Genomic DNA, 25032 nt, shown 5'->3' with positions numbered 1-25032 from the left:
ATTCTGTCCCTCTGCCCCTCCCTCAACTTGCACATGTGTGTGCTCTCTAAAATAAATAAATAAATCTTAAAACAAAAACAAACAAAAAGAGTTGCATGCTCTACCAACTGAACCAGAGAGGCACCTGCTATTGCTTCTTTAAAAAGGTCTGAACAAAATTAATCCTGGGTATAAAAAAAAAAAATCAGAATAGGGATTATAACCTCTGAGTGGGATGATGACAAAGAATTAGCATAAGGAAACCTTCTCGAATGATGGGATATCCTGTATCTTTATATGGGCATTGGTTATTTGGGGTGTGAATTTGTCAAAGCTTGTTCAATGGTTTAAGTAACACAATTTACTGAATGGTATAACAGATTTTTGTATTTTTCTAGAGGAAGGAGGGGCAGTCTAGAAGGCAAGCCTGTCTCATGAGCAACTGGGGGAGCTTGGAAGTCTGAGATGATATACAAGGATGAAAATGGCTTCAACCTCACCCAGTGACAGTAGCTACCTTAAGAAGTAAATACTTGGGATCCCTGGGTGGTGCAGAGGTTTGGCGCCTGCCTTTGGCCCAGGGCACGATCCTGGAGACCCGGGATCGAGTCCCACATTGGGCTCCCGGTGCATGGAGCCTGCTTCTCCCTCTGCCTGTGTCTCTACCTCTCTCTCTCTCTCTGTGACTATCATACATAAATTTTTAAAAATTAAAAAAAAAAAAAAAGTAAATACTTGATAGCTAGCCAAGCCAGGATTCTCCTCAATTATCCTTTGCCCCAAATTGAAAAGGATTAACACATAGGAGCTTGGTTAATACACCTCGTCTTTCATGATAACTTTCCTTCAAAGAGCTCATGACAAAGAAAGATGCTTTGCTATTGCAGCCATCTTTTTCTACCAGCACCAGAAGAGAAGAGATGGGTAGGTGATTTGAAGGTTGTTTTTCTTTAAAGATTTTAATTATTTATTTAGAGAGCATACCTGCAAGCTAGAGGGGGGAATGGAGAGAGAGAATCTTAAGCAGGCTCCATGCCCAGCACAGAGCCCAACACAGGGCTTGATCTCATGATCCAGAGATCATGACCAGAGCTGAAACCGAGTCGACCCTCAAATGACTGGGCCACTGAGGTGCCCCTGATTTGAAGATTTGTATAGAAATCTAGTTTTCAAAGCATTAATTACATGAGAAACTGCCACCAAAACAAAAAATTTTACAATCTAAATGGAAAGGGGGAGGCTCTTAAGCTGCCCTCTAGTCCTGGGATACAAACAGGGGAAAAATGTACAGAAAATAGAGAACAAAAAAATGAATAAAATGTGGTCTTGGTCCTTGTCCTTAAGGAGTTCACAGACGGGGAAAAGTATATTGCTAAATACCCTTTTTAGGGTGATACCATTTTATACTTCTTAATAAATATAGTCCCCATTTTACCACATCAATACCATTAGGATTCCAATAAGCAAGCCAAACAAAAACTGGGTTTATTATTAAGTAAAAAATGAAATATTTTGCTCAGTGAAACCTATTGTTTTATTTGCTGAAAGAATGTTGAAGATAACGTAGGTTACATTAGTTTCCTCTTTATAAAGCCCATAAAAGAAATTCCTTCCGGTATCAGTATCAGGAATAAAATTATGCATCTCCTGAGTAGTGGGTTTATTTTATGTTATGAACACAGTGAATTGAGGAATTCATCATGTCTTGTTTATATCAATTCCTAGAAAGAGTAAAGTCAACTAACTGTACAGCTCAACACTAGCAAAAGGAAGCACTTCAAAAGCACATACTTTTGTATATTTAACTTCATTCCTGGCTTTATCTTATCTCCCTTCTTTTAACTCTGTTTCATTTTTCTTATCATTTAAAACATTTAAGCCAGTTATTAACATTATGAGGTATAAAAAAATGCATATCTATTTTGAAAAAAACTGGAAGGTTCAAGGTATATAACACAAAAAGTACAAAGTCCCATCAAACACTGTGTTAGAACACAAAGAAACAGAGGACACAGTCTGGCTGTTAAGGAGCAGACAACCTAGTGGGCAGGAAACAAGTAAACACACGATTGTCAACAAGTGTGGTAAGTGCTAAGACAGAGAAATGTGCTGATGTGCCGTGGACACACACAGGAAGGGCACTGAATTCACACTGAAGGGCTTACTGGAATGTCTTCTGGGGGAAGTGATGCAGAGTCCAGAGGAAAAAGCAGCCTAACAGAGAAAGAGAGGCAAAGGCAGGCAGCCCAATGGATGGAAAAGGCCTTATGTACTGAGCTAAGGAGTTGAAACTTGATCCTGAAGACTCTAGAGAGCCCACTGCAGGATTTTAAATGTGATTCAAATAACATGACCAGACTTACATTTCAGAAAGAACAGGCTGGTAGGGCATGCAGAGCAGATTGATAGGGGATAACGAAACGAACCAGCAACTCTAGCTATGAGGTCAGAAGTGATAAGGACCTGACTGATTTAATAACATTAAAAAAATGAGGTTCTCATTTTTATTATACTTTCTAGCTACTGTTAATATGTAAGAACGCTATGAATTTTTGCCGAACTCAATAAATTTAACCTCTTGAATTCAGATTTATGTATTTCATATCACCAAATAAGTATAATTTTATCTCTTCTTTTCAAATATTTATACTTCATTTCTTATTGTACTGGCCAGAACTGTGTTTTTTAAAAATAATTACCCAAACCATATGATTTTAGGTTATAAATTGAAAAATAGTCCAAGGGAACAAAATAGAGATTTTTGGAAATGATTTAAACTCTTTAAGAACTTAATATTACAAACCAGAAGCAACATAACAATGGTGGGAAGATGTGCTGTTTAAGGCATGTTGTTGGGAGAGGCGGCATCTGTCTGGCTACCAGCACTGCGCAGTAAGAACTGCTTCCTACAACCTGGCTGTGGTCCCACTCAGATGGGTCACACAGTTATATGCGAGGGAAAAAAGAAAGAAAGAAAATGGAATGGCATATTTATTCCAGCTGTGGAAGGAAGATAGATTTCTGACTATTGTGAAATAAAGGATATTATCAGAGACAAACTGAATAGGTATGAATATATAAAATAGTTTTGCTCAATGAAATGGAAAACGAAGGGAAAAGAAGATGAAGAAAAGAACAGATATAAGCTTACCAGTCTATGTTTGTTTGTGTATATATATAAATCTATTACAAATATGAAATATGTAAGGTCAATAACCATATTTCATTGAATAGATGGTCAAATGGTCAAAACAGATAATCAATTTACACATAAAGGAAATAGAGTAAATTATCATTTGGAATACTACATAGCCTCTACAAAATGAATGAAATATAAAAACACCTTGAGCAGGGAGCCTGGCTGGCTCAGTCCATAGAGTACGTGATTCTTGAACACTTTAAGGGACTCCCTACACACTTGCAAAATGAAGAAGCGGACAAAGAAAGCTAGAACACAGTGTAAAAAAAGTACACTTACATATTGTTGGAAGCACTGCCAACTGGCCCAGGCTCTCTGGAAAGCCATATACTAAAAGTAACAATAGCTATATATGAACACATGCACGTACATGTGCAAACACACGTTTTGACTTTTTATTCCACTTGGATGAACTATAGCCCTGAGAGGACAAACAGTCATTTGTTTAATGATATTCAGAGTAGAACTACTCATAACAGGAAGAAATGGAAATAATTCAAGCACCTAGAAAAGTAAAAAGACTAAATGAACCACAGGACAGCAGCGAGATGTTGCACAGCTTTTTAAAAGAACACACACACAAAAATAAAATAAATAAAATAAAATAAATAAAATAAAATAAAATAAAAATAAAAGGACACACACACAAATGAATGAATGAATGAATGAGGACACACATGGTGCTCACTTTGGCAGCACATATACTAAAAGGACACACATGGGACCAGAAGGAACTGGAAGAGCAAACAGAGGAACTCACACTGATGCTCTGCAAAATGTGTGTATATGTATGTGACTTAAGAAGGATGCAGACAGGGCGGGCGCCTGGCTGGCTCTGGCAGAAGAGCATGCGATACCTGATCTCAGGGCTGTGAGTCTGAGCCCCAAGTTGGGTGTGGAGATGACTTAAATCAATAAAATTTTTTAAAAAGAAGAAAGATGTTGACAGAGTAGATACTTTCCCCATACTCTTAGTTTATGTGGGCACCACAGGCCTGCGGGCTAATGGAGAAGCCAAGCTGGTGCTATTCAGCTAATTGTACAATTATCTCCTTCCTTCAACGTAACACAATCCAGTGGGCACCTCACCTTCAATCTTCAGTAAGCGCCACCACAGGAACGTACACTTCGCTTTACCTCTGAGGATCCTGGGAGGAAAACCAAGTGAATATCTAATGGGCTTACCGTGAGCGTGGCCAGGGACATGAAGCCAATGAGGTTATTCCATACTTTATCAATGTCCTTCAGCAGCTGCTGGAGTTTCTCGCTGCACACTGCAGTGGCTTTTATCCCCAGCTCCACACGCTTGGTCACCCTGTACACCTCAACAACACCTACAGGGTGAGAGAGTAGAGTGAGGGATGGAAATGCAGAGAGAGATGGGCAGCATAGGGCAGGACTATTGTTTGCTGGTATCTTAGCTGGAAACATGGACTGTGTCTGCACAAACTAAACATTACTCCTTGGGACCCATCTACACGGTGCTGCAATATAGCTTACTGATAAGAGCACAGACCACAGCTATACTACCTGGGTTCAAATCTCAGCTCTGCCACTTACTAGCTGTGTAACCCTGGACATAACTTCTCTGGACCTCACTTTCTTTATCTGTAAAATGGGGGTAATAAAGGCACCTTGCCAAAGAGGATTAAATGGGTTAAGACTGTAAAAGGCTTAGAACAGTGCCCAAAGAACAAAAGACACCATGTAAATATTAACTAATTTTTTTCCTGGCTTTTTAAATTTTTTAAAATTATTTTTTAAAGATTTATTTATTCATGAGAGACACAGAGAGAGAGAGAAAGAGAGAGAGAGGCAGAGACACAGGCAGAAGGAGAAGCAGGCTCCATGCAGGGAGTCTGATGTGGGACTCGATCCTGGGACCCAAGGATTATGCCCCCGGCCGAAGGCAGGCACCAAACCCCTGAGCCACCCAGGGATCTCCGTCCTGGCTTCTTTTTATTTATATATATATATATATATTTTTATATTTATTTATTTATTTATGATAGACATAGAGAGAGAGAGAGGCAGAGACACAGGAGGAGGGAGAAGCAGGCTCTATACCGGGAGCCCGACGCGAGACTCGATCCCGGGACTCCAGGATCGCGTCCTGGGCCAAAGGCAGGCGCCAAACCACTGAGCCACCCAGGGATCCCCCTGGCTTCCCCCCCCCCCCCCGTTTCTTTTTAAATCCATCTGTTTAAGTTTGGGAAATCCCATCAAACTGGGTGAAAATGGGAACATCAAAAGCCTAAAAGAATCTGAATGTCAATATCATCACAAAGTAACTAAGAAGTATCTCAGTTTTCTAATGCACAACGATTTATAAACTCTGTGGCTTCATGCATCTTTTATATATACTTAACAGAACACAGGATGGTTCTTCTCCTGTGGTTTCTGAATTGTGGCTGAATTCTTCAAGCCAGGATGAGAGGTGCCAAGTATCTTCACTTTCTTTTTTTTTTTTTTTTAAAGATTTTATTTATTTATTCATGAGAAACACACACACACACAGAGGCAGAGACATAGGCAGAGGGAGAAGCAGGCTCTATTCAGGGAGCCCAATGTAGGACTCGATCCTGGGTCTCCAGGACCATGCCCTGGGTCGGAGGTGGCGCTAAACTGCTGAGCCACCCGGGCTGCCCAGTATCTTCACTTTCTAAGGACAGCCACCAGACACATCCCCAACCTTCCCCTGAGCCTCTAGAGGAGAAGACTGGAGGAATTCCAGGGGTCTTCAGCATGGGACATCACCAGCTGGGGAACAACACCAGGCTTTTCCTCTTCTGTCCCCAGAGGGAGGCCAGGAATTACTGTCTACCCTGAGCCAAGTGAGGGGGCTCTAAGACAGTCTTTCAAATATAGGAAGAAATCTAGAGAAGGACAGACAGGCGCCCTCCTAGCTGGTCTGTTTGAGCAGTAGGACTGTGCCTGTCTGAGCAGGAGAGAGGAGCTAGAGAGGTGACAGAAATGAAGGAGAGACCGCATTCCTTCACTATCCACTCATCAGGTGAATGTCTGAGTGACTTTCATGTGCCAGGCACTAGTCTGGGTGGTAGAGACATAGCGGAGAACAAAAAAGACCAAATCACTCCCTTCTTGGAGGTTCATTCCAGGGGAGGGAAGCAGATCATAAGCAAGAATAGGTAAAATACACAAGTTATTGAAGGTGACAGAGCAAAGGATAGCTCAAGCAGGGAAAGGGACAGGGAGTGCCCGGGTGGGGTGAGGGGACACAGTTTTGGGAAAAGGAGGCCAAGAAGATCTCACTCAGCAGATGACACCTGAGCAGAGATCTGAAGATGATTAGGGCCCAGTGCATGGGGCTCTGGCCACGGGCCACGTGTAAACTTCTGGAGGAGAGGAGCACTGGATTGTATGGAGACTGGGACGTTTAACAGCTGAAGATGGTCAGGAAGGTAAGGAATTTATGATGTGATTAAGCGGTAAAGACGAAGAATCGACAGAGCATGAACAAGGTAAGGCATTAACTGGAGACCCAAGAATTTCGCTGAGATCAAGAGTCAGATGTGTAAACAACTGAGCCACCCTGATGCCCCCACCAGGATTTCATTTTTTTTTAAATATCTTATTTATTTATTCATGAGAGACACAGAGAGAGGCAGAGACATAAGCAGAGGGAGAAGGCGGCTCCCTGGGGGAGCCCGATGCAGGACTCCATCCCAGGACTCTGGGATCACGACCTGAGCAGAATGCAGACTCTCAACCACTGAGCAACCCAGGTGCCCCACAAGGATTTCATTCTAATGCCTCATCTAGTTCAGGTTCTTTGATAGACCAGTAACACAGACACAATTTTACATTGTTGCTAGTATGCATAGAAGGATGGAGAAACTCTACCACAGATACCTTAGGTCAAATAGCTGTTTCTGTCTGTGACTTAGGCATCTTACCTATAAATGCAGATGCTACTTAGTGAAGTCATACATAGCTTGAAAGATCTAGATTAAAATACTTAACATAAGGGAAAACTAAAAATACTATGAAGTGTCACGATTTTGAATAAGTAAAACACCAAAGAACATACCCAATAAATATTCCATGCCTTGAGCTGACTGAATTACTTCTGTGCACACAGAACTACTACTGATTCCGTTTAACGTATCATTTGCCTTCTTAATGACCTAAGAGAAATGAAATCAAATCACCTTATACAATCGAGAAAAGTCCTTGCAAATCAATTTCCTACTTGTAGAAAACCCAAGGGAGAAGCCAGGGGGTGTGAAAGAGCATGACAGACTGATATACATAGACGACTGTGCTGACATGAATCTGTGAACTTAATTTTAACTTTGAAGAAACAATCCTCCACTTCTTTGGATAAGATAGAGGTTCTTTAGTTTAAATGTTATTTTAATTTAGGCAACGTTAATGATATCATCTTATTTTTTCAACACAGTGACAAGTGAGGGCACAAGTGACCAATGAGCTAGTGTTTGCTATCATAAATGTGAAAGAAGCCTCCCTTAAGATGTAGGACTTTCCATAGAGCTTCCCTTTGCATGAGGCCATCGAGGGAGGGCTCTCCTCAGTTTCCTCTGTCCATTCGAATGAACCAAAAAGAAGGCAAAATGGCACAAGACAGCACTTACATACATGTGAGTACCACAAAAGTAACATACTTACATCTAGAGCACTCCCCAGGCACCTCTGCCATTCATATGCATATCTCTCATTCTCCTGTGAAATTTAAAACAAGAACTGGGTTGAACAAGGAAGGCTGGAATCCTCAATGATTTCTGGCAATTTAAAGAGCATTGGAAGACGTTCCTTTTTATTCAAACCACTCTACTTCAATCGTGGGTTATCTTTTGAAACCACTAATGACTACTGAAAATTACTAATATGTGTAACTTGTGAGCACAGGGTTTGTGAATCTGAGGGGGAAACGTTTGGAAGCAGCTTCCCTTTGTAAATGTTGCCTTGTTTGTTCTAGTAATAGTGTAAACTTCTTCAAAGGAACTCACCACGCAGATGTTTGGTATAAGAGCTAACACTAAGCCACCGGCTTCCCCCTTCCCACCGCCAGGACACTGCGTGCTTATGAATGACAAGGAGGGGCAAGGAGAAGCATTCAGGCACTGGCTGTAGGGAGCATGGGACTAAGATGCAGCAAATAAAGATCCAGAACACACTCCCCACCCAGAACCCTATTTTGATGTTTTAACACTCGCTAAGTCTAAAGCTATAAAGTCTAAGTGCTCTATGAAAAATTCCTTCAAACACTTCCCTTCTTGTGAGGTCTCATGAATACTTTCAATTTTAGGGTCACTGACAACTTTCAGCAGATGTCCCATCTGAGAAGTGTTTTCATCCAGGGCTAATGTTGCCATTCTCTCCTTTTAATTAAATATTTTATGTTTGGTTCCTTGTGACTTTCTGCTCTCGCTTCCCCATAAGCATTTTTTTCTGGAGGCTCTCAGTGCCCTGTTCATCTTTTACCGAACCCCTGCCCTGTAAATAACTTGCTTACTCACCTCCACCTCTCCGGTCAGATCTTTGTACTTGTCACGAATGACAGGCAGAGCTGGCTTCTCACTCAGAGTGTTGGACCGGTCTCTGAAAGGCTGCTCCAAAGCCGGGGAAGGAGAAGAACGGCTTATTTCTTTATCACCAAGGCTCAAACTCCTTTTGTGTGATCCTAGAGAAGTGGATGGCACAGTCAAAGTTCTCATTACTCGGCTTAATTCAAGCCGAGGCTTTTCTTTGCTAACATGACCCTCTTCTTTAGATGCTTACATCATGTCACGAAGCATTCAGAAAGACACAATCCTTGTTCATTCTTCTTTGGCAAGCTATCCAGGCATATCTCAGAGATAGTGTGTTTTGGCTCCAGACCACATCAATAAAGTGAGTATTGCAAAAAAGTGAGCCAGATGAATTTTTTTGGTTTCCCAGTGCATGTAACAGTTATGTTTACCCTATCCTGTAGTCTATGAAGTGTGCGGTAAATAGCATTGTAAATATCAGTGCGTAAGAGCTGTGCTGTTTTTCCAGTCATTAGTCATGGATTTGCACTGAGCTCCCACATACCCTCCATCCAACAGAAATCAATAGTGCCTTCTGTCAGGATGGGGCTTAAAGCAAAAGGGGCAAACTCAAATGCTTTTGGAGAGCAGGCAGGTCAAGGAAGTGACTGAAGTAGGTCAGCTGTAGACAAGAAGTGGTGGGAATGTGACACCGGGAAAGCACGTCCCATCTGTTGGAGGGGGCAGTGTTACTCAGCTCCAAGTTAACTGGCAAAAGGGAGAGATATAGGCCTAGGATTGCCAGATATTACAACTTTTCAAGAAAAGCTAGAAATCCAGATTGTGAAATCTCATGATTCTTATCTACTGGCAACTGTTCCACACATAAAAAACCTTCTGTGTGGATCAGTCAAAACAAGTCTGCAGATTGGATCCAGATCCACAGCAACCACGTTGTAGCCTCTGCATTAAAAAAATACAGTCCACAGCCAGGTATAAGAGCAGAGGTAACTTGCCCACAAATGGTTCAAATCCATTTCTCTGGCTCTTTTAACATAGTACCCCTCTAGCCAACAAGCTAATGAATAACAGACTATGCACTATGCTTGTTTTCAGCCTCGAAAGCAAATATCTGAGGGTTACACTTGACTTTAGTTCAGTTGCAAACCTTTTTTATAGCTATCTATAATAGACCCTGACTTCAGAGGCTGCAAAATCTATTTCTCACTAAACCAGAGACCAACTTTTATTTTTGTTTTGACCAACTTTTTATTCATACAAAAGAACGTCTAACACCTCAGTGGAAGAGACCACCAGAGTACAATAATCTACACGGCAAGCTACTCACCTTGAACAGAAAGGTCAAAGGTCTCCAGCTCACTTTTGATCATTTCTTCACTAGATTTCATTTTGCTCTGTGAATTGGCCACCAAAAAGTCAAATTTGCTGATTTTGGGTTTTTCACTTTGAAACTCTCCAAAGTCATCCAAACACTCTTTGGGGGTGTCGTGAGAAGTGCTGCTGGAAGCTGGGCTCGGACACGTGGCCTCTTGGCTCTGTTCGGCTGTAGGTAAGTCCTGTCTTATGAAATCTTTATAGTCCTCGCTTTCATATTCCTTTTGCTCACTGGTCTGAGGAATCACATCTTTAAAATTGGCAAAAGCTGGGAAGGTGGTCTCTGGAAGAGCATCTTCATTTGTGAAGGTTGTTACTTTGGGGAGAGAGGTCATGGTGAGGTTTTCAGAACTGCCAAATGAAGTCTCTTTCTTTGGAAGAACTGAGGCAGCTGAGGAGGATCCACTTCCTGCTGAGAGGACAAATGGAGAGAGTTTTCTGCCCTGAGATGCATCATCCCTGTCTGACCAGTCATAGCTCGTAAGTGTGCTCACTGCAAAATTGCTACTGTAGGTTCCAAAAGCAGCATATTTTAAGTCCTCTATATCTGAAAGGGAAATAAGACCCCACAATTAGAGGCAAGCTCATGATTTAGGCAAAATGCCCTAAACTCTGCAGAAGCAAAATGTCTAGCATATTTGATTAGTTTTATGCTATGTTGGAATTAACTAAATTTAGAGCTTGTACTAAAATTAAAGGAATTGGGCTGTAAAATCTGATCTTTAAAAACTCACATTAGCTTTGCATTGGAATTTACATTTAGTTACAAAGAGCCATTTTATTTGCATGTAAAGATTACTATAAAAAGACAGGACTGTTATCTACCAGTGTATGACATGAGTAGGATCATTTAATAAACTGTTCACTTCTGAACTTTAGAATGTATTTAACAATATCCCTGCCTAAAACTGGACCCTTTCGTCTTGACTTGGTTGGAAAATGTTCCTTTAACACATGGATGTATGAAATACATGTGACAAACTAATTAAAAACTGACAATTTCCCCAAAGTAAAGTGAAAATAATATTACCTAACATTTAACCGATTCTAACTTAGCAGTCTCTGTCTCAGGCAAGGTCAAATATAAGATTTTAATTAAGTAATTACTTACCTAGTTGTTATTTTGGTCAATATGGAGGTCACACTGCTGTGATGGAGTATGAGGAAAGAAAAATCAATCTAATCTACGCTAGCCTCTAAAAAATAGGATCAAAGGTCTGGGTGCTGGTGGGCTCCTGTTTCTCCTTCAACTAGGTATCAGCCCCTCATTTAAAAAAAAAAAAAGAAAGAAAGAAAGAAATGCTGAGGCAGAACACTCATTTTACAAAGCGTTCTTAATATCTGTTTAAAAAAAAAATTAAGAGGCAGCATAGAACAGTAGAGAAAACACAGGGGTTTTTTTGTTTTGTTTTTTTAAGTAGGGCTACACATGGAGCCAACCCGGGGCTTAAACTCATGACCCGGAGATAGGGACCTCAGCTGAGATCAAGAGTCGGGATGTTTAGCCAATCAAGGCCCCCAGGAGCCCCAAGAGTGTAGGTTTTTTATTTAGACAAATCACAGTTCAACTCCTAATGGTGCCACCTGCTGCTTGTGTGACACTACGCAAGTTATTTAACGTGTCTTAACCGGAGTTTGCTTCTCTGTAAATTGAAGAGAAGACCAGGGCCTTGGAAGGGCTGTGCTGTGATGCTGAACCGGGACCACACGTAAAGGGCCAGCTCAGTCCCGGGTGAGCAATAGGTAAGAGCACTATTTGCACAGCATAGTTACCGCTGGCCTCCATCTGACAGTTGCTGCTGTAGGGCCTAAAATGGAATCATTTCAGAGTAAAAATGGAATATCAACTCATCATCTTAATGGTCTTACTAGGGGAAGTTTTTTTGCCATTTTCAAAAAATGAAGCCAGCCAGGCTGAAAGTTGCCCACTCCAGTGTGCTGTCCACCCAGTCTGGCTGCTGGGTCGCTTCCCCCATTCACTGAGCACGAGGCCAGAGGGCTGGGGGCAAGACTCCCGCTCTCAGACAACCAGACACGGCTCATGAGGCAAGTGCTCAAAAGCCTCAAAAGTTCTGTGACCCAGGCATTCCTAAGGCAGCAGGTGAACCACACTAGGTCATTTCTGTCTTTCTTCTGCTAAGCAGTAAGTGATTCCTGACATTTCCATAGCTCTTCCAAGAGTATGCTCCAAACCTCTCTTTCTCTTCAAACAGAATTAGGAAAAGAGTACTCAATTAATAATAAAAGTGAAAAACTGGATTACAGAAAAGCAGATCACTTGCACAGACTGGTATATTTTAAACCTCTGTGGTGTAAATGGTACCCTTCAAATCTTGCTTATTAAATAGGAGGGAAAGAAAGGTTCAGGTGAGAAATGTACACTTTAGAATGAATAAAACAAGGCTCCAGGCAAAATGCTTTCTTGGTCTCTGGCTGCAGTGTTTTGTCTATCCCCTCACTTTGCCCCAATATCTGAAGAGATCAGCAGGTGCCCTGACTCAAACGAGGTGAACTGCAATCAGGAGGCAGATGCAGTTAAACGTGAGGGTCGTCTTCAAGGGGTGCATTCAGAAAAATGTCTCACAATCCGGGTTTTTTTTTAATCCGGGTATTTTTATTATTAGGCTGTACCAGAAAGCTTTTTGAGGAAGCTGTATTATGAACTGCTCCAAGAATCTCATCTAACGGGTAGCAATTTTCTCGAAGACCAAAGGTAATTTTAATGAAAAGTTAAGCTCTAGTTCAAAAACCACAACCCAGTTACTATGGTAATAAAATTACCCATTTGTGCAATTATGCAATAAGAAAATAACAAGGGTTTAAAAAAAAAAACAAAAACAGAAACGATTATAATATTATCAGGTAAAATGCATTATAAAAACAATAAGGTATTATTACCTTAGCTGAAGAGCTTTTAAATATTTTTATAATTTTACAATACTACAGATCTTCAGCAAGTTTAAATTTTATTAAAAATGAGAGATGTATAACATTTTGCCTTTTGGAGCAACTCTTAGAAATGACCAGCTGAAAGGTTAAAAAAATTATATATATAAAAAAAAAGGAGAGCAAATATACAAAATAGACCAAAATCTAGCCTATGTTGATTTAAAATTTTTCACTTTTGCTTATTCATTGGCCACTAGAGTGTAAAAATAATGTACTGAAGTGCAATTCATTTGAACACATAGGGAAAAACTAAGCTGAATTACATAAGGAATATGAGAACACTGTCTTCCTAAATCTTAGCATTTATAAATAATATAAAAACTGAGTAGTATTCCTGGAATGGTGAATATTAGTAAATCATTTTTAAGAGAAATGTGGTAAATCAGTTCACTGAGGGTAAGTTAAACTAAGAAAATTTCTCATTGCCCATGTTAACAATTTTACATTTTCTAAGCAAACTACATGTATTATTGTATGATGGTTTTCAAAATATTAAAGATGCTATAAGACCTACACAACATAAGTGATGGAAGCCCTGTCTGGTAAAATGATGTGGAATAACCCATATTTTGTAATCACTGAAGTTTCTATAGATGGGTTTTCCATTTGATAGTTGAATTCTGAAAATTGCGAGAGAAACAGGAAAAAGAAAACAGAGATGGATGCAATAAAATGAAAGAAGAATCACTACTGTATTTCCAGTTCTCCTGGAGAGCTCTGAGGCTGTGCTAGGTTGAACAGCAATTGCACACAAATAGGCCAAATTGTGTGCTGTAATATAGGTATTTGTTGGCAACCAGGAATGTCCTATTACAAAGGCCAAAGGAATCAACAAGGCCAGCTCCTTTCCATCATGGATCTCAAATCAAGATATGGATTTCTTGCTTATGCTGGCAAGTAACCTTAGCAGTCTCTTCCATAACGTCTATCCAAATCCCTTCCGAACAGATGTTGAAGACAAAAACAAGGTTATTTCTTGGAACAAAGAATGTGAGCTGCCACTACGAGATGTAAAGGTCATACTGATTTCCATGGAAGTTTTCTAAAGCAGTAAGCATATGCCCAGGTGATTAAGTTCCTGGCTTCTGAGAAGGGGGTTTAGAAAAAGAAGAAAGGATACATGTGCAAAGTCCACTAGTCTCCAGTGTTTTACAAAGCAATAAAAATGTTCATTGGACTAAGGAAGAAATACCTTTTAATTTCCAATACTAGTTTAATCATGGTTTACCAAGGCAAACCATGAAATATTTACACATCTCAACTTCTTTCCACTCCTGGCCCTATGTCTACCTTCACATGCTCTATGAACTATAAAATCTGGGCTGTGTCCTATAAGTCTCAAACACTCTGAAAGTTGTTCAAGAGAAGAGGAATGAAAGTGATCACAGTGTACATTATGACAGGCTACAAAATGCTGCAGTATAATTGCCTTGTAGTGTCCTCTAATCTGCATAGAAACCTCCCATTCTTCCTTTGTACTGACTCACATAAATCTATGGTTTAAATGATACCCACACTATCTGTAAGCACCTGCAGGTTTCTGTGCCAGTGCTCTAAAGTTCAATAGAGAAAAGCAGCTATTTTGTGGATATTTTAAATCAGAAGGGGCTGGAAGGTCAAAGAAGGTGTCAGGATATACAGTTGACTCTTGAATGACATGGTTTGAACCACACAGGTCCACTTACACATGGATTTAAAAATAAATAAATACAGTTTAGTACTATAAATTTTCTCTTCCTTGTGACATATAACATACAAAATATGTGTTAACTTTATATTATCAGTAAGGCTTCTGGTCAACTGTAGGCTATTAGTCAAAAGTTGTATGGGGATTTTGGATGGCACTGTGGGGGTCAGTGTTCCCAACCCCCATCTTGTCCAAGGGTCAACCATACAGTGGGACTGGTTATGGTTATCATGAGAAATCTCATTACAAAAACCCATCAAATGAGCACAGAAGATGGCAATTATAGGTAGGGCCTTTTGGCCACGCAAGGGAGAGGGCAGCACTCAGAAGACCCTTCTATGCATGTGACTTTATCGTGCTCTCAAAGCCATTGGGCCAACATTTTCCAAAACAACGTATCAAAAGAATTCAACTGATTGGAAAAACAAAGCTAGGAGCAGCTTTTTAAAAAGAAAATAATTTGATTCAAGTTATTCTAGGATTTAGCCCAGCTTTGATATGCCAGTGTCCCCTTCATGTTCGTTTGCTACTTTGAAAAGATCAGCAGAGATTTTAACATGAACAACAGAGTAACTGTAAAATATGAATACAGTTGTATAATTTCTCAGGCACTGATGTTTGATGTCAAGCACTAACTGTATTGCTTTACTTGGCACTGGAGTACACAGAATAGTATTTTTTTGTTTGTTGGAATCTATAGCTTAGAGTTCTTCAAGTCTTTATTTCAAGTTTATATTATTATTAAAACGTCCCCTCTAAAAAGCAATGTTACTCTGGAAATAGTAACTGCTCAGTTTATGAACGGGATTATGTTTTACGCACAGTTATATTCAGCCATTTTCTGCAGCCTGCTCTAAACACAGAAAGGATAAAATAAAGCAGTCCCAGGTGGACCAATCTAGCATTAGATAATTCCAAAGCCACCACAAGACTAGTCTTATATATGGCACCAAAAAATCCTAAATAAAGGGCAGTTGGTATCATCACTAGCTGGAGGCTATACCAAGATCTCTTTCTTCCAAATTAGTTAGCAGCACACACTGTAATTAAGACTTAATATATTTATACAAGGTTTCTGAAACCAAGTATTATCCAACTTTCTAAAGCATTAATTTCTGGAAAAAACAGTAGTTTGAATGACAGACTCAGCTTTGCTTTCAGTTAATCTAAACCCCAACATGTAACTTTTTTCTTTCTCAAATGGCCTATTTCAAATACTGTAAGCGATCTCTATGGACTCCTATTCAAAACCCTCGTCTTTAATTGTTTAATTTCCTTTCTGCCTCAGATTTTTAAAAAAGAACAAAGAACTAAAATCTCACAAAATAAGAAAAAAAACGTAAACCATGGAAGCAATCCTTTTTCCCAAGGATTTTATACGCCTTGGGTTTATGATCTAAAAAACATTATCATTCCCAAGTTTTTTTGCTTTAACATACTCTAAAATGGAAAAAAATACTTTCCAAACTTGGCATTCTCTTACTGCTAACTTTCATGTGTCTTTCTAGAATTTTCTTCAAAATGAACATAATTTAAAGCTTACTTTGAGGTCATCCCCTAAAATTGTTTAAGAACCTGGTTTATGATGGAATATTACTCAGCCATTAGAAACGACAAATACCCACTGTTTGCTTCGACGTGGATGGAACTGGAGGGTATTATGCTGAGTGAAATAAGTCAATCGGAGAAGGACAAACATTATATGGTCTCATTCATTTGGGGAATATAAAAAATAGTGAAAAGGAATAAAGGGGAAAGGAGAAAAAATGAGTGGGAAATATCAGAAGGGGAGACAGAACATGAGAGACTCCTAACTCTGGGAAACGATCTAGAGGTGGTGGAAGGGGAGGTGGGCGGGAGGTGGGGGTGACTGGGTGAAGGGCACTGAGGGGGGCACTTGATGGGATGAGCACTGGGTGTTATTCTATATGTTGGCAAATTGAACACCAATAAAAAATAAATTTATGAAAAAAAAAAGAACTTGGTTTATGGACTATGAATAAAAAAAGACTCGGGGTGGCTTCCTGATACATTCTGAAGTTAAGAAAGATAATGGGCTCTACAATTAGAGGACAAGTGCCCATTTCAGACTCACACTGAATTCAGTCCTGAAGACTTCCTGGTAGTAACACCTGAACACTTTCCAATACAGAGACTGGCAAGTTAAATTCAGTTTGCATGTACTGTGTTCAGAAGTCCATTTCTATATCATTTCATGATTTAAGCTAAATTTACAGATATCTAGTTATTCACAGATATATCATATCCCCTTGTCCCCAACACTCAACTCTTAGATCTGTTCCCTGAGCTGCTTCCTCTCTTCACACTGTAACTCCTAGTGGAGATAGGCTCTGTGATGTTTACTAAGCAATAACATCTATTCCTTTTTTCTACTACAAGAAAGGAGTAAATATTCCCTATTACATAGCGTAGGGTTAAAGTTACGTTTTAATCCAGTGCAATGTTAAAAATTTCTATCAGTGGAATTATAAGGGGAAAAGGCTAAACCAATATTTTCTTAGGAGAAAGGTATTTGAAAAAAACAAACAAAAGGGAAAGACCCTCTAATCACAGGAGGTACTATTATTGCTTTACACTTGATATGGACCAGGTATTGCTCTGGTCTAACCCTGAAAAAGTACAAATTACACACATCCCCACACTTTCAAAATATGCCAAAGAATTATTTATTAACATAGGACTTACAGATCACAAAAGAGAGTGGTACAGAAGAGCTGGAAAAGAAGTCATCAGAATAAGCATGCAGATCAGTATTTGCAGAGGAATATACCAAAGCAAGTTCGAAAAGGCACATTCACACAGAAAATGTCTAAATTGAAAAAAAGACATCTGAAAAGCAGCCAAAAAAAAAAAAATACTAATAATAAGGCGCTGATTAAAATACAATGATTTTCAATGTCAAAGAAGAGCTACTTTACAGGTAGGTAGGTAGCTAGCTATAGAAGTCCTGCTAACCTTTGAGAATGTCACAATGAGGGTAAGCTCTTGCTGCCAACAAAACTAGATGATTGTAATGATTGCACATCAAGATGCTTTCGTGCCAGAAAGATTAAATTTAGTGGTGGGGACAAAAGCAGCCTAGTTGAAATTATATGCAGCAAGGGCTCAAAGGGTTAAATGTAATAATATGCAGAAAAATCAGGCAATGTTATTATTCTTCCATACAAAGAATTATAGCGAGAGTTAAAAGAGACAGTATCCCCTTCAGAGTTAAGTTAGGGTTTCTAAACAAGATTAAGGTCCAGAGATAGCAATATACTAGGTTTTATTCTCTTTTCTTCAGCCCATTTTTTATTTCTCCAACAAGAAGTACCTTTAACCCTCAAACTAAGAGAGCAAGAGATACTGTAGTCAACATAAGGTTAAAGTTAAAACCAACTGCACTGAAGAAGTCCCTGCCATTTAGCTTCTACAGTTCATGTATGCAGCAGTTTTGCTCAACAACAATATAACTCATTGGTCAGACATCAACCCCTTTTAACAACCGCTCTAAAGGGATACTGCTCCTTTCTGACAGGAGGTTTACAGATCAAAAAGATGAAACAATCTGCTTTTAAGAATATCCTCAAACTGAAGAGACTTGGCTTGAACATTACAGGTTCAAAGCTGGGAGTGTTCATAAAACATACATAAAAGAACATGAGCACAGAAGATTATTTTAACAGGTCAGAACAAGCTCAGTCAAAAAACCTCCCCTCCCCAAATAAAATGAAAAAATTTAAAAAGAAGGAAAAAGAAAAAGACATCCCAAATCTGATTTTAGACTCATCTCAGAAAGACATCTAGCTTGGCACTGTGAAAGAATATAGATTCACTTTCAGAAAAATAGCTTCTAATTAATAACTTCAGAGTCCAAAAGGCTAGTATACATGTCATGAGATTTTCAAATAAAAATCAAATATTTTCCAAACAACAGAGCACTTTGCAACTGACCACTATGGCTCAAGTAGCTCATACAAAAAAAGAGAAACAAAATCACTCTGTCGAACAAACAGCAGCAAAAAAATAGGAAAACACATGAGGAAAAATACAAAAAAAAATGAAGTAGATAGTCGGGCACAAGAAGCTCTGCAGACAGTCAGTCCACTGCCCTTGGACAATGCCTTAGCAAGCCACTGTGTGAAACACGTACTGTCTCTGAAAACCTGCTCCCAATTCAGCATGCTGTTTAAAGATACCTGCAACACTTCAGGAGCCAAAGGATGGATGCAATTTTGTTTTCTGACTTAGCAGTTTGATATACGCAAAAGCTGTAATACTTGGACATTTCTGCCGGAATATGTAAACTTGGAAGTGTCTTGTGTATCCCTCTCTGGTTAAAAAACAACAAACCCTTCATACGCATATTTTCTAGAATAATACAGTAATACTGAGATAGTTCTCATTATTAAAGGCCACAAAATGGGTTTATCTTTCTATATAACATACCAAATAAAAGAACAAAATAAAAACGAGGACACTTGGGAATCTAGTTTTCAGGACAGGAAGCTGAACTAGAGAATAAACTGTTTACATGTCAATCCACACAGAATTTAGAGAGGGCTCCCTTGTAAGATGTTTTCAAATACTTTATGAGAAAGTTAGTAGTTATCCTATCCTACCATCTACAGATTTGTTACAATTTAATACTTCCAGTGATAGAGTTCACCTCGAAAACCATACCTGAATTCCACTAACAACTCATGCCCTTCTCCTTGCCAGAGTCTGGCACACAGGACATCCACATACAAGTTCTCTCCCTCCTCTCTTGTGGGAACATGGCAAACTGCAGTACAACTGGCTAGACATTTTTACTTTCTTGGCCTAACAAGAATCTGTTTTTGTTAACCAAACAGGATACTATATTCGCAGCTGCCAAACAGACCCAAGAGAAGAGAAAAGGAGAGGGAAACACTGACCTCACTCAGAGAAATAGAGGAACGTTACTGACACTGCAAAAGTCTTTATGAAATTCCTGGTGATGTAGCATTCATTCAGCAGTGGATTTTTATGTGCCTTGAACACCAAGCTGGCGTTTGGCTTCAAAAATAAAAATATTTTAGGTATCCAATCTACGTTCCATAGCATTCATGGGATCCATATATCAAAGTATCCATAGAATCATATTTAACACTGCTTTAATGGGATTGGCAATGAAGAGGTTATTAGAAATCCATAAAGGTTAAGAGCCAGAGCCTTCTCTACTGAAAATCAACACCCACCGAATCTTTGAAATCTACATCACCATCACCAGAGTAATCTCACCAATTCCTCACCTGCAGCAGGAGGATGCTGGCCACTAACTGTTGGTAAATCCAAAGAGCTATCAGACATGACATGCTTAAGATCTCCTCCCACATCAGCCAGTTTCATGTCAAACTGAACAGAGAGTGCATCTTCAGAGTCCTCTTTGCCAACACTGCTGCCACCAATGGAAGGGAGATCCAGGGACTTCACCGAAGCAGAGTCTTCTTTGGTGTGTCTGAAAGCCACTGATTTCTCGCTCAGGGCTTTGTCTGAGTTCACGGAGGAAAATTTACTGGTGTGGAAGTCAGCAAAATCATCATCACTTTTTCCTGAAGGAGTGTTATCTTTCAATTCTTCAACACCTAGTCCAGATCCTTCCAGAGAAAGTTGTCTGAAGACATCGTATTTGGTAGATGAGGCAGCTGAGTTCTGTCCACTCTTCACTGCGCTGCTCGAGCTGCCGGTTAGAGGAACAGGACTAGCTTCCTCTTTAAGGGTATCATATTTGTCATCTGCCTTTTGCTCAGATGAAATAGAGCTATTACTGAAAGCCATAAAATCTGCAAAGTCATCCTGCTCCCCAACAGATGCTGGACTAGAATATTCACCAAAAAGGTTGAATTCTCCAAAATCATCAGCCAAACTAGACATCTTAGTTGATGCCAATGCTGTCGTGGCTGCAGCAGATCCTGTTGGCTGTGGTCGTGTGGAAACAGATTTGGATGCACTAAATGCAGCTGAAAAAGACAATGGTTTCTCGCTGCTGCAGTTAACTGAGGAAAACATATCTAGGTCTGCTAAGTTCAGAGGATTTTTCACTTGTGTTGGTTGTTTCTGTTGTATAGCTCCTGAGGTGAAGGCTGCTGGAAAAGTTTGGTCTTTTGTTGGTGGCTCTAGTGGTGATAGACTATCGGCGGTTTTAAAATCGGTGAAACCATCATCAGTGCCTGCAGATCTGAATTCTGCAAAGTTTTCTCCTGAAAGAAAAAAAAATCACAGCCAAATAAATAAGAATGCTGAGCTGAAAACCACATGATGGGCAGCATATTAAATTATAAGATTACTTTTAGAGACTTTTCCCTCACTGGCTTGACATTATTTAACCACACTGTAAACCCCACCAAAACATCTCTTTGGAAGCTACCTATCTGTTTCCCCATTGAAGGCTAGTGATACCGAAATAAATAAAAATCAAACCAAGAACATGTAACAGTATCAGTTTCATTTGCTCATCTAAGTGTGCTATGTCTCCTAGTGCCAGCAGATCCTTCAGTTGGCCAAAAGTGCTGCTCTTAGGACTTTTTCCTCCCACAGCTAGCCAGCCAAGCACACAAGAGAATAAGAAATGCTAATGATAATAATAATAATAAGTGCTAGAAAAAAATAATAAGTGCTAGAGGTTCCTGAGGAGACACATGCTGAAATAATGATTCTTTAATGATAAAATGTTTACACGGTGATCAATCAGGAAAAAAAAAAAATCACAGGTATTGATGAAGTATTATGAAAAATCTTGAATCTAGTATTTAGGATGTTTAACACTTTGCTCAACTAGGCACTTTAAGCACATTGTTAGATATTATGTGGTCTTGCGCCAGTATATGACGGCATTAACTTGAAGGGAATTTAGATAAAATTCTTGAAAAGGTATTTACTTATTTGCAAAGCATTCTGGCTAAGGACACCTTTTTTTTTTTTTTTTTTTTTTTTTTAAGATTTATTTATTTAATAGAGAGAGAAAGAGGGAACATGAGTGGGAGGGACAGAGAATCTCAAGCAGACTCTGCCCCAAGCAGGGATCCTGATGTGAATCTTGATCTCACATCCTGAGATCAGACTCAAGCCAAAACTAAAAGTCGCACATTTAATTGACTGTGCCACCCAGGCGCTCCCTCTATCTGTCCTGCCAAGGACACATTTTAAACTGGTTTTTCTATATCCTGCAACAAATAAGCTGAATCTTGTGAGACAAAAATCTGAGTACTTGGGTTGTTCTTGAAATCAGCCATCCCAAATGTACCAATGAGCACTTATTCTTTTTTTTTTTTTTGAGCACTTATTCTTATTTCTAAAAATTGAGAAGGATTTGAATAAATGCCAACTGTATTATTAAAAATTTCAAGGAGTAGGATTTTTTTTTAAAGATTTTATTTATTTATTTATGAGAGACACAGAGAGAGAGAGAGAGAGGCAGACACAGGCAGAGGGAGAAGCAGGCTCCATGCAGGGAGCCCGACATGGGACTCGATCTCAGGACTCTGGGATCATGCCCTGGGCCAAAGGCAAGCACTAAACTGCTAAGCCACCCAGGCGTCCCAAGGTGTAGGATTTAAACTTAATTTTTTAATTTTTATTTTTTTTTAAGATTTTATTTATTCATGAGAGATACAGAGAGAGAAAGAGAGAGAGAGAGGGGGGCACAGACACAGGCAGAGGGAGAAGCAGGCTCCATGCAGGGAAGGCTGACGTGGGACTCGATCCCAGGTCTCCATGATCACACCCTGGGCTGAAGGCGGTGCCAAACCGCTGAGCCACCCGGGCTGCCCAGGATTTAAACTTTAGTTTATATTGTGTTACTCTGAGGAAAGAGTTACTGAAAAAAAAATTTTTTTTTTGCTAATTTTTAGAGAAAATAGGTACAATGTATTTCCAATAAATAATTAAATAGACTCAATTAAGATGCTGATAAAAATATAGACCTATGATTCTAAGAAAAGTTCCTTTTACTATCAGAGTAGCCTTATCATTCATAAATTTGAGGTTAGGATACAGGTGATCTCAGTTTTTCTAACGGTATCTGAAAGTCTTCCATAAAATCCACTAGGTTTTACCAAGTAATGAAAATCAGAAATAAACCAAATATAAATATAGCTATACCAACATCACTTATTTGAAAATATGAGTGCTGGTTCTGGAGAATTATAAACTAAAGTCTAGGCTTTAATTTCTCTGTCCAGTTTTAAAATTCTATTTGTCCCTAAAAATGAGATACAGAAACATATGAGCTAAAAAAGTATATTTCAAGCCAAAATCTAATTCTTAAAACTGTCATTAAAATAAAACAGGCTTTAAATATACTGCACTTCTAACATGATATATACTTTGATGTATCATAAGAAAAAAGCATAGAAAACAATGGAAGCTGAGTTTTCCTAATCTGGGATACTTAATTCACCAGGATAATCCATCAACACAGAGAAATGCATTTAATATTACTAGGGAAATTTAAGAAAGAGAGGAACAGCATTCAAAATTTCTATATTTTATATTTTACGACATACCACTAAAAAAACTCAAGTCAATTTCACAAATTGACAGAGAAGCACATGTGAAACTTAAAAAAAAAATCATGCTACAATTTTGGTTAAGTACATCACTGATAATATTTGTATCACTTCTGTAAATGAAAATGTAATAAGCAGCCAATTTTGTCACAGTTTAAATTTTTGATGTGCTGCTTTGAAATATCTGTGAAATTGATAAGTTTTGCTTTGTTATTTTTAAAAAGAAATCACCACCGCAAACTAAACTTACTGATGAATTGTAAATGTTTCCATCAGAAATGTAAGCTAGGTGAAAGGGTCAAAAAGAAATAAAAATGGGTGCATTTACCAGTTCAAAACAAAGGCAATTTTGGGACAAGTAAATTAGTTGCAGATGGAAGCTTGCATTTCAGAGGGTACATTAATTCTCTGAATCCTCATAAATTCCCCTCTCTACTTGCCACTTTTTAGGTCCTAAAAACATTTCAAAAGAAGTCACTTTTTGCTAAAACTTCAGTAAGAAGGGTGGGTCACTTCTCCATATAGAGTATTTTCCTCAACTCCTTAAATATATGGCTTAAAATTTATGATAGGAATAGAAAAAAGGAAATATCATTAATCTCTGTCACTTAATAATCCACAGTTCTAAACAATATACTACATGATTTTTCATAAATTCTAAGACACTAACATACCTGATCCACTAAGGATAATGTATTTTTAATGAGAACAGAATAAAATATATTCTCCTAAAATGAACAAAGAAGTGGCACCTCTACCTGGAACTCTTTATTTTTTTATTTTTTAAAAGATTTTATTTATTCATTAGAGACACAGAGAGAGAGAGAGAGAGAGGCAGAGACACAGGCAGAAGGAGAAGCAGGCTCCATGCAGGGAGCCTGACGTGGGACTTGATCCTGGGTCTCCAAGATCACACCCTGGGCTGAAGGCGGCACTAAATCGCTGAGCCACATGGGCTGCCCTGGAACTCTTTAACTTAAAGTTAAAGCAGGAATGAAAGCAAGCCAACAAAAATGGCAGCAACAATCCAGGGTTCTGTTACTAAAGTACTATAAAAGCAGCAGTAGGTACTGCTTACATTTTGATAGCACCAGTCTTTCCCAGGAATAACATGCCTATGATATGATCATAATTACCACACTACACAAAGAACTCTGATATTAAACCATGCTCTTTACTCCAAACTTGCTTTGTCCCAAGAGGTGATGAAAGCACTGCTGGGGAGTCAAATCCAACTACCAAGCCACAAGTTCATCTAGGGTTTTTTTTTTTTAAAGATTTATTTATTATTTTAGGGAGAGAAAGAGAACAAGCATGAGTGAGTGAGCAGGGAGAGGGGCAGAGAGAGAGAATCCTGAGGCAAACTCCCTGCTGAGTGTGACCCCAGTACCCTGGGATCATGACCTGAGCTGAAATCCGGGTTGGCCCCCAACCAACTGAACCACCCAGGCACCCCAAAATCCTCTAAGGTTTATCTCTGTACTCCTAATGCCTAACACAGGCAGTGAGGGGAAAAGTTATGACAACCTAAAGGCTTGAATGAAACAAGGAAACAGTTCTAGAACCTAACAGCTATAAGGGATAGAATATATTTAGAATTGGTGGATTTTCCTTTTTAGAGATATTTAAGTAACACACTTTTTCCTTAGACTTTCACACATTACCATTCTTATAATCCCCTCTCACCTCCCCGCCCCTCACCAACACCCACCCTGACTTCTACCCTTGGACAGAAGGGTGAGAACAAATGATTATCAAATGTTCCAATTTTGAACATTCAGCATGCAAAGGTAGAATATG

General features: G+C 39.1%; 1 protein-coding gene across 10 annotated transcripts in view; it reads right to left on the bottom strand.

Moving 5' to 3' along the window:
* Positions 1-25032, bottom strand: part of SYNRG (synergin gamma) — an 84176-nt gene that overhangs the window by 10550 nt on the left and 48594 nt on the right. For 6 of the 10 annotated variants that reach the window (XM_077852266.1, XM_077852267.1, XM_077852270.1 and 3 more), the window contains 6 exons: positions 19978-20925; positions 10019-10612; positions 8680-8843; positions 7829-7882; positions 7230-7326; positions 4364-4512 (listed from right to left, as the gene is read on the bottom strand). In XM_077852266.1, coding sequence (XP_077708392.1) covers positions 4364-4512; positions 7230-7326; positions 7829-7882; positions 8680-8843; positions 10019-10612; positions 19978-20925 — 2006 coding nt within the window. The remainder of the gene's footprint in view (positions 1-4363; positions 4513-7229; positions 7327-7828; positions 7883-8679; positions 8844-10018; positions 10613-19977; positions 20926-25032) is intronic. The other 4 variants (XM_077852268.1, XM_077852275.1, XM_077852274.1 and 1 more) reach the window with 2 other exon arrangements.

This window comes from Canis aureus, chromosome 16 (assembly GCF_053574225.1).
Source record: "Canis aureus isolate CA01 chromosome 16, VMU_Caureus_v.1.0, whole genome shotgun sequence".
NCBI lineage: Eukaryota > Metazoa > Chordata > Mammalia > Carnivora > Canidae > Canis > Canis aureus.
This window is presented reverse-complemented; position numbering and strand designations above follow the sequence as displayed.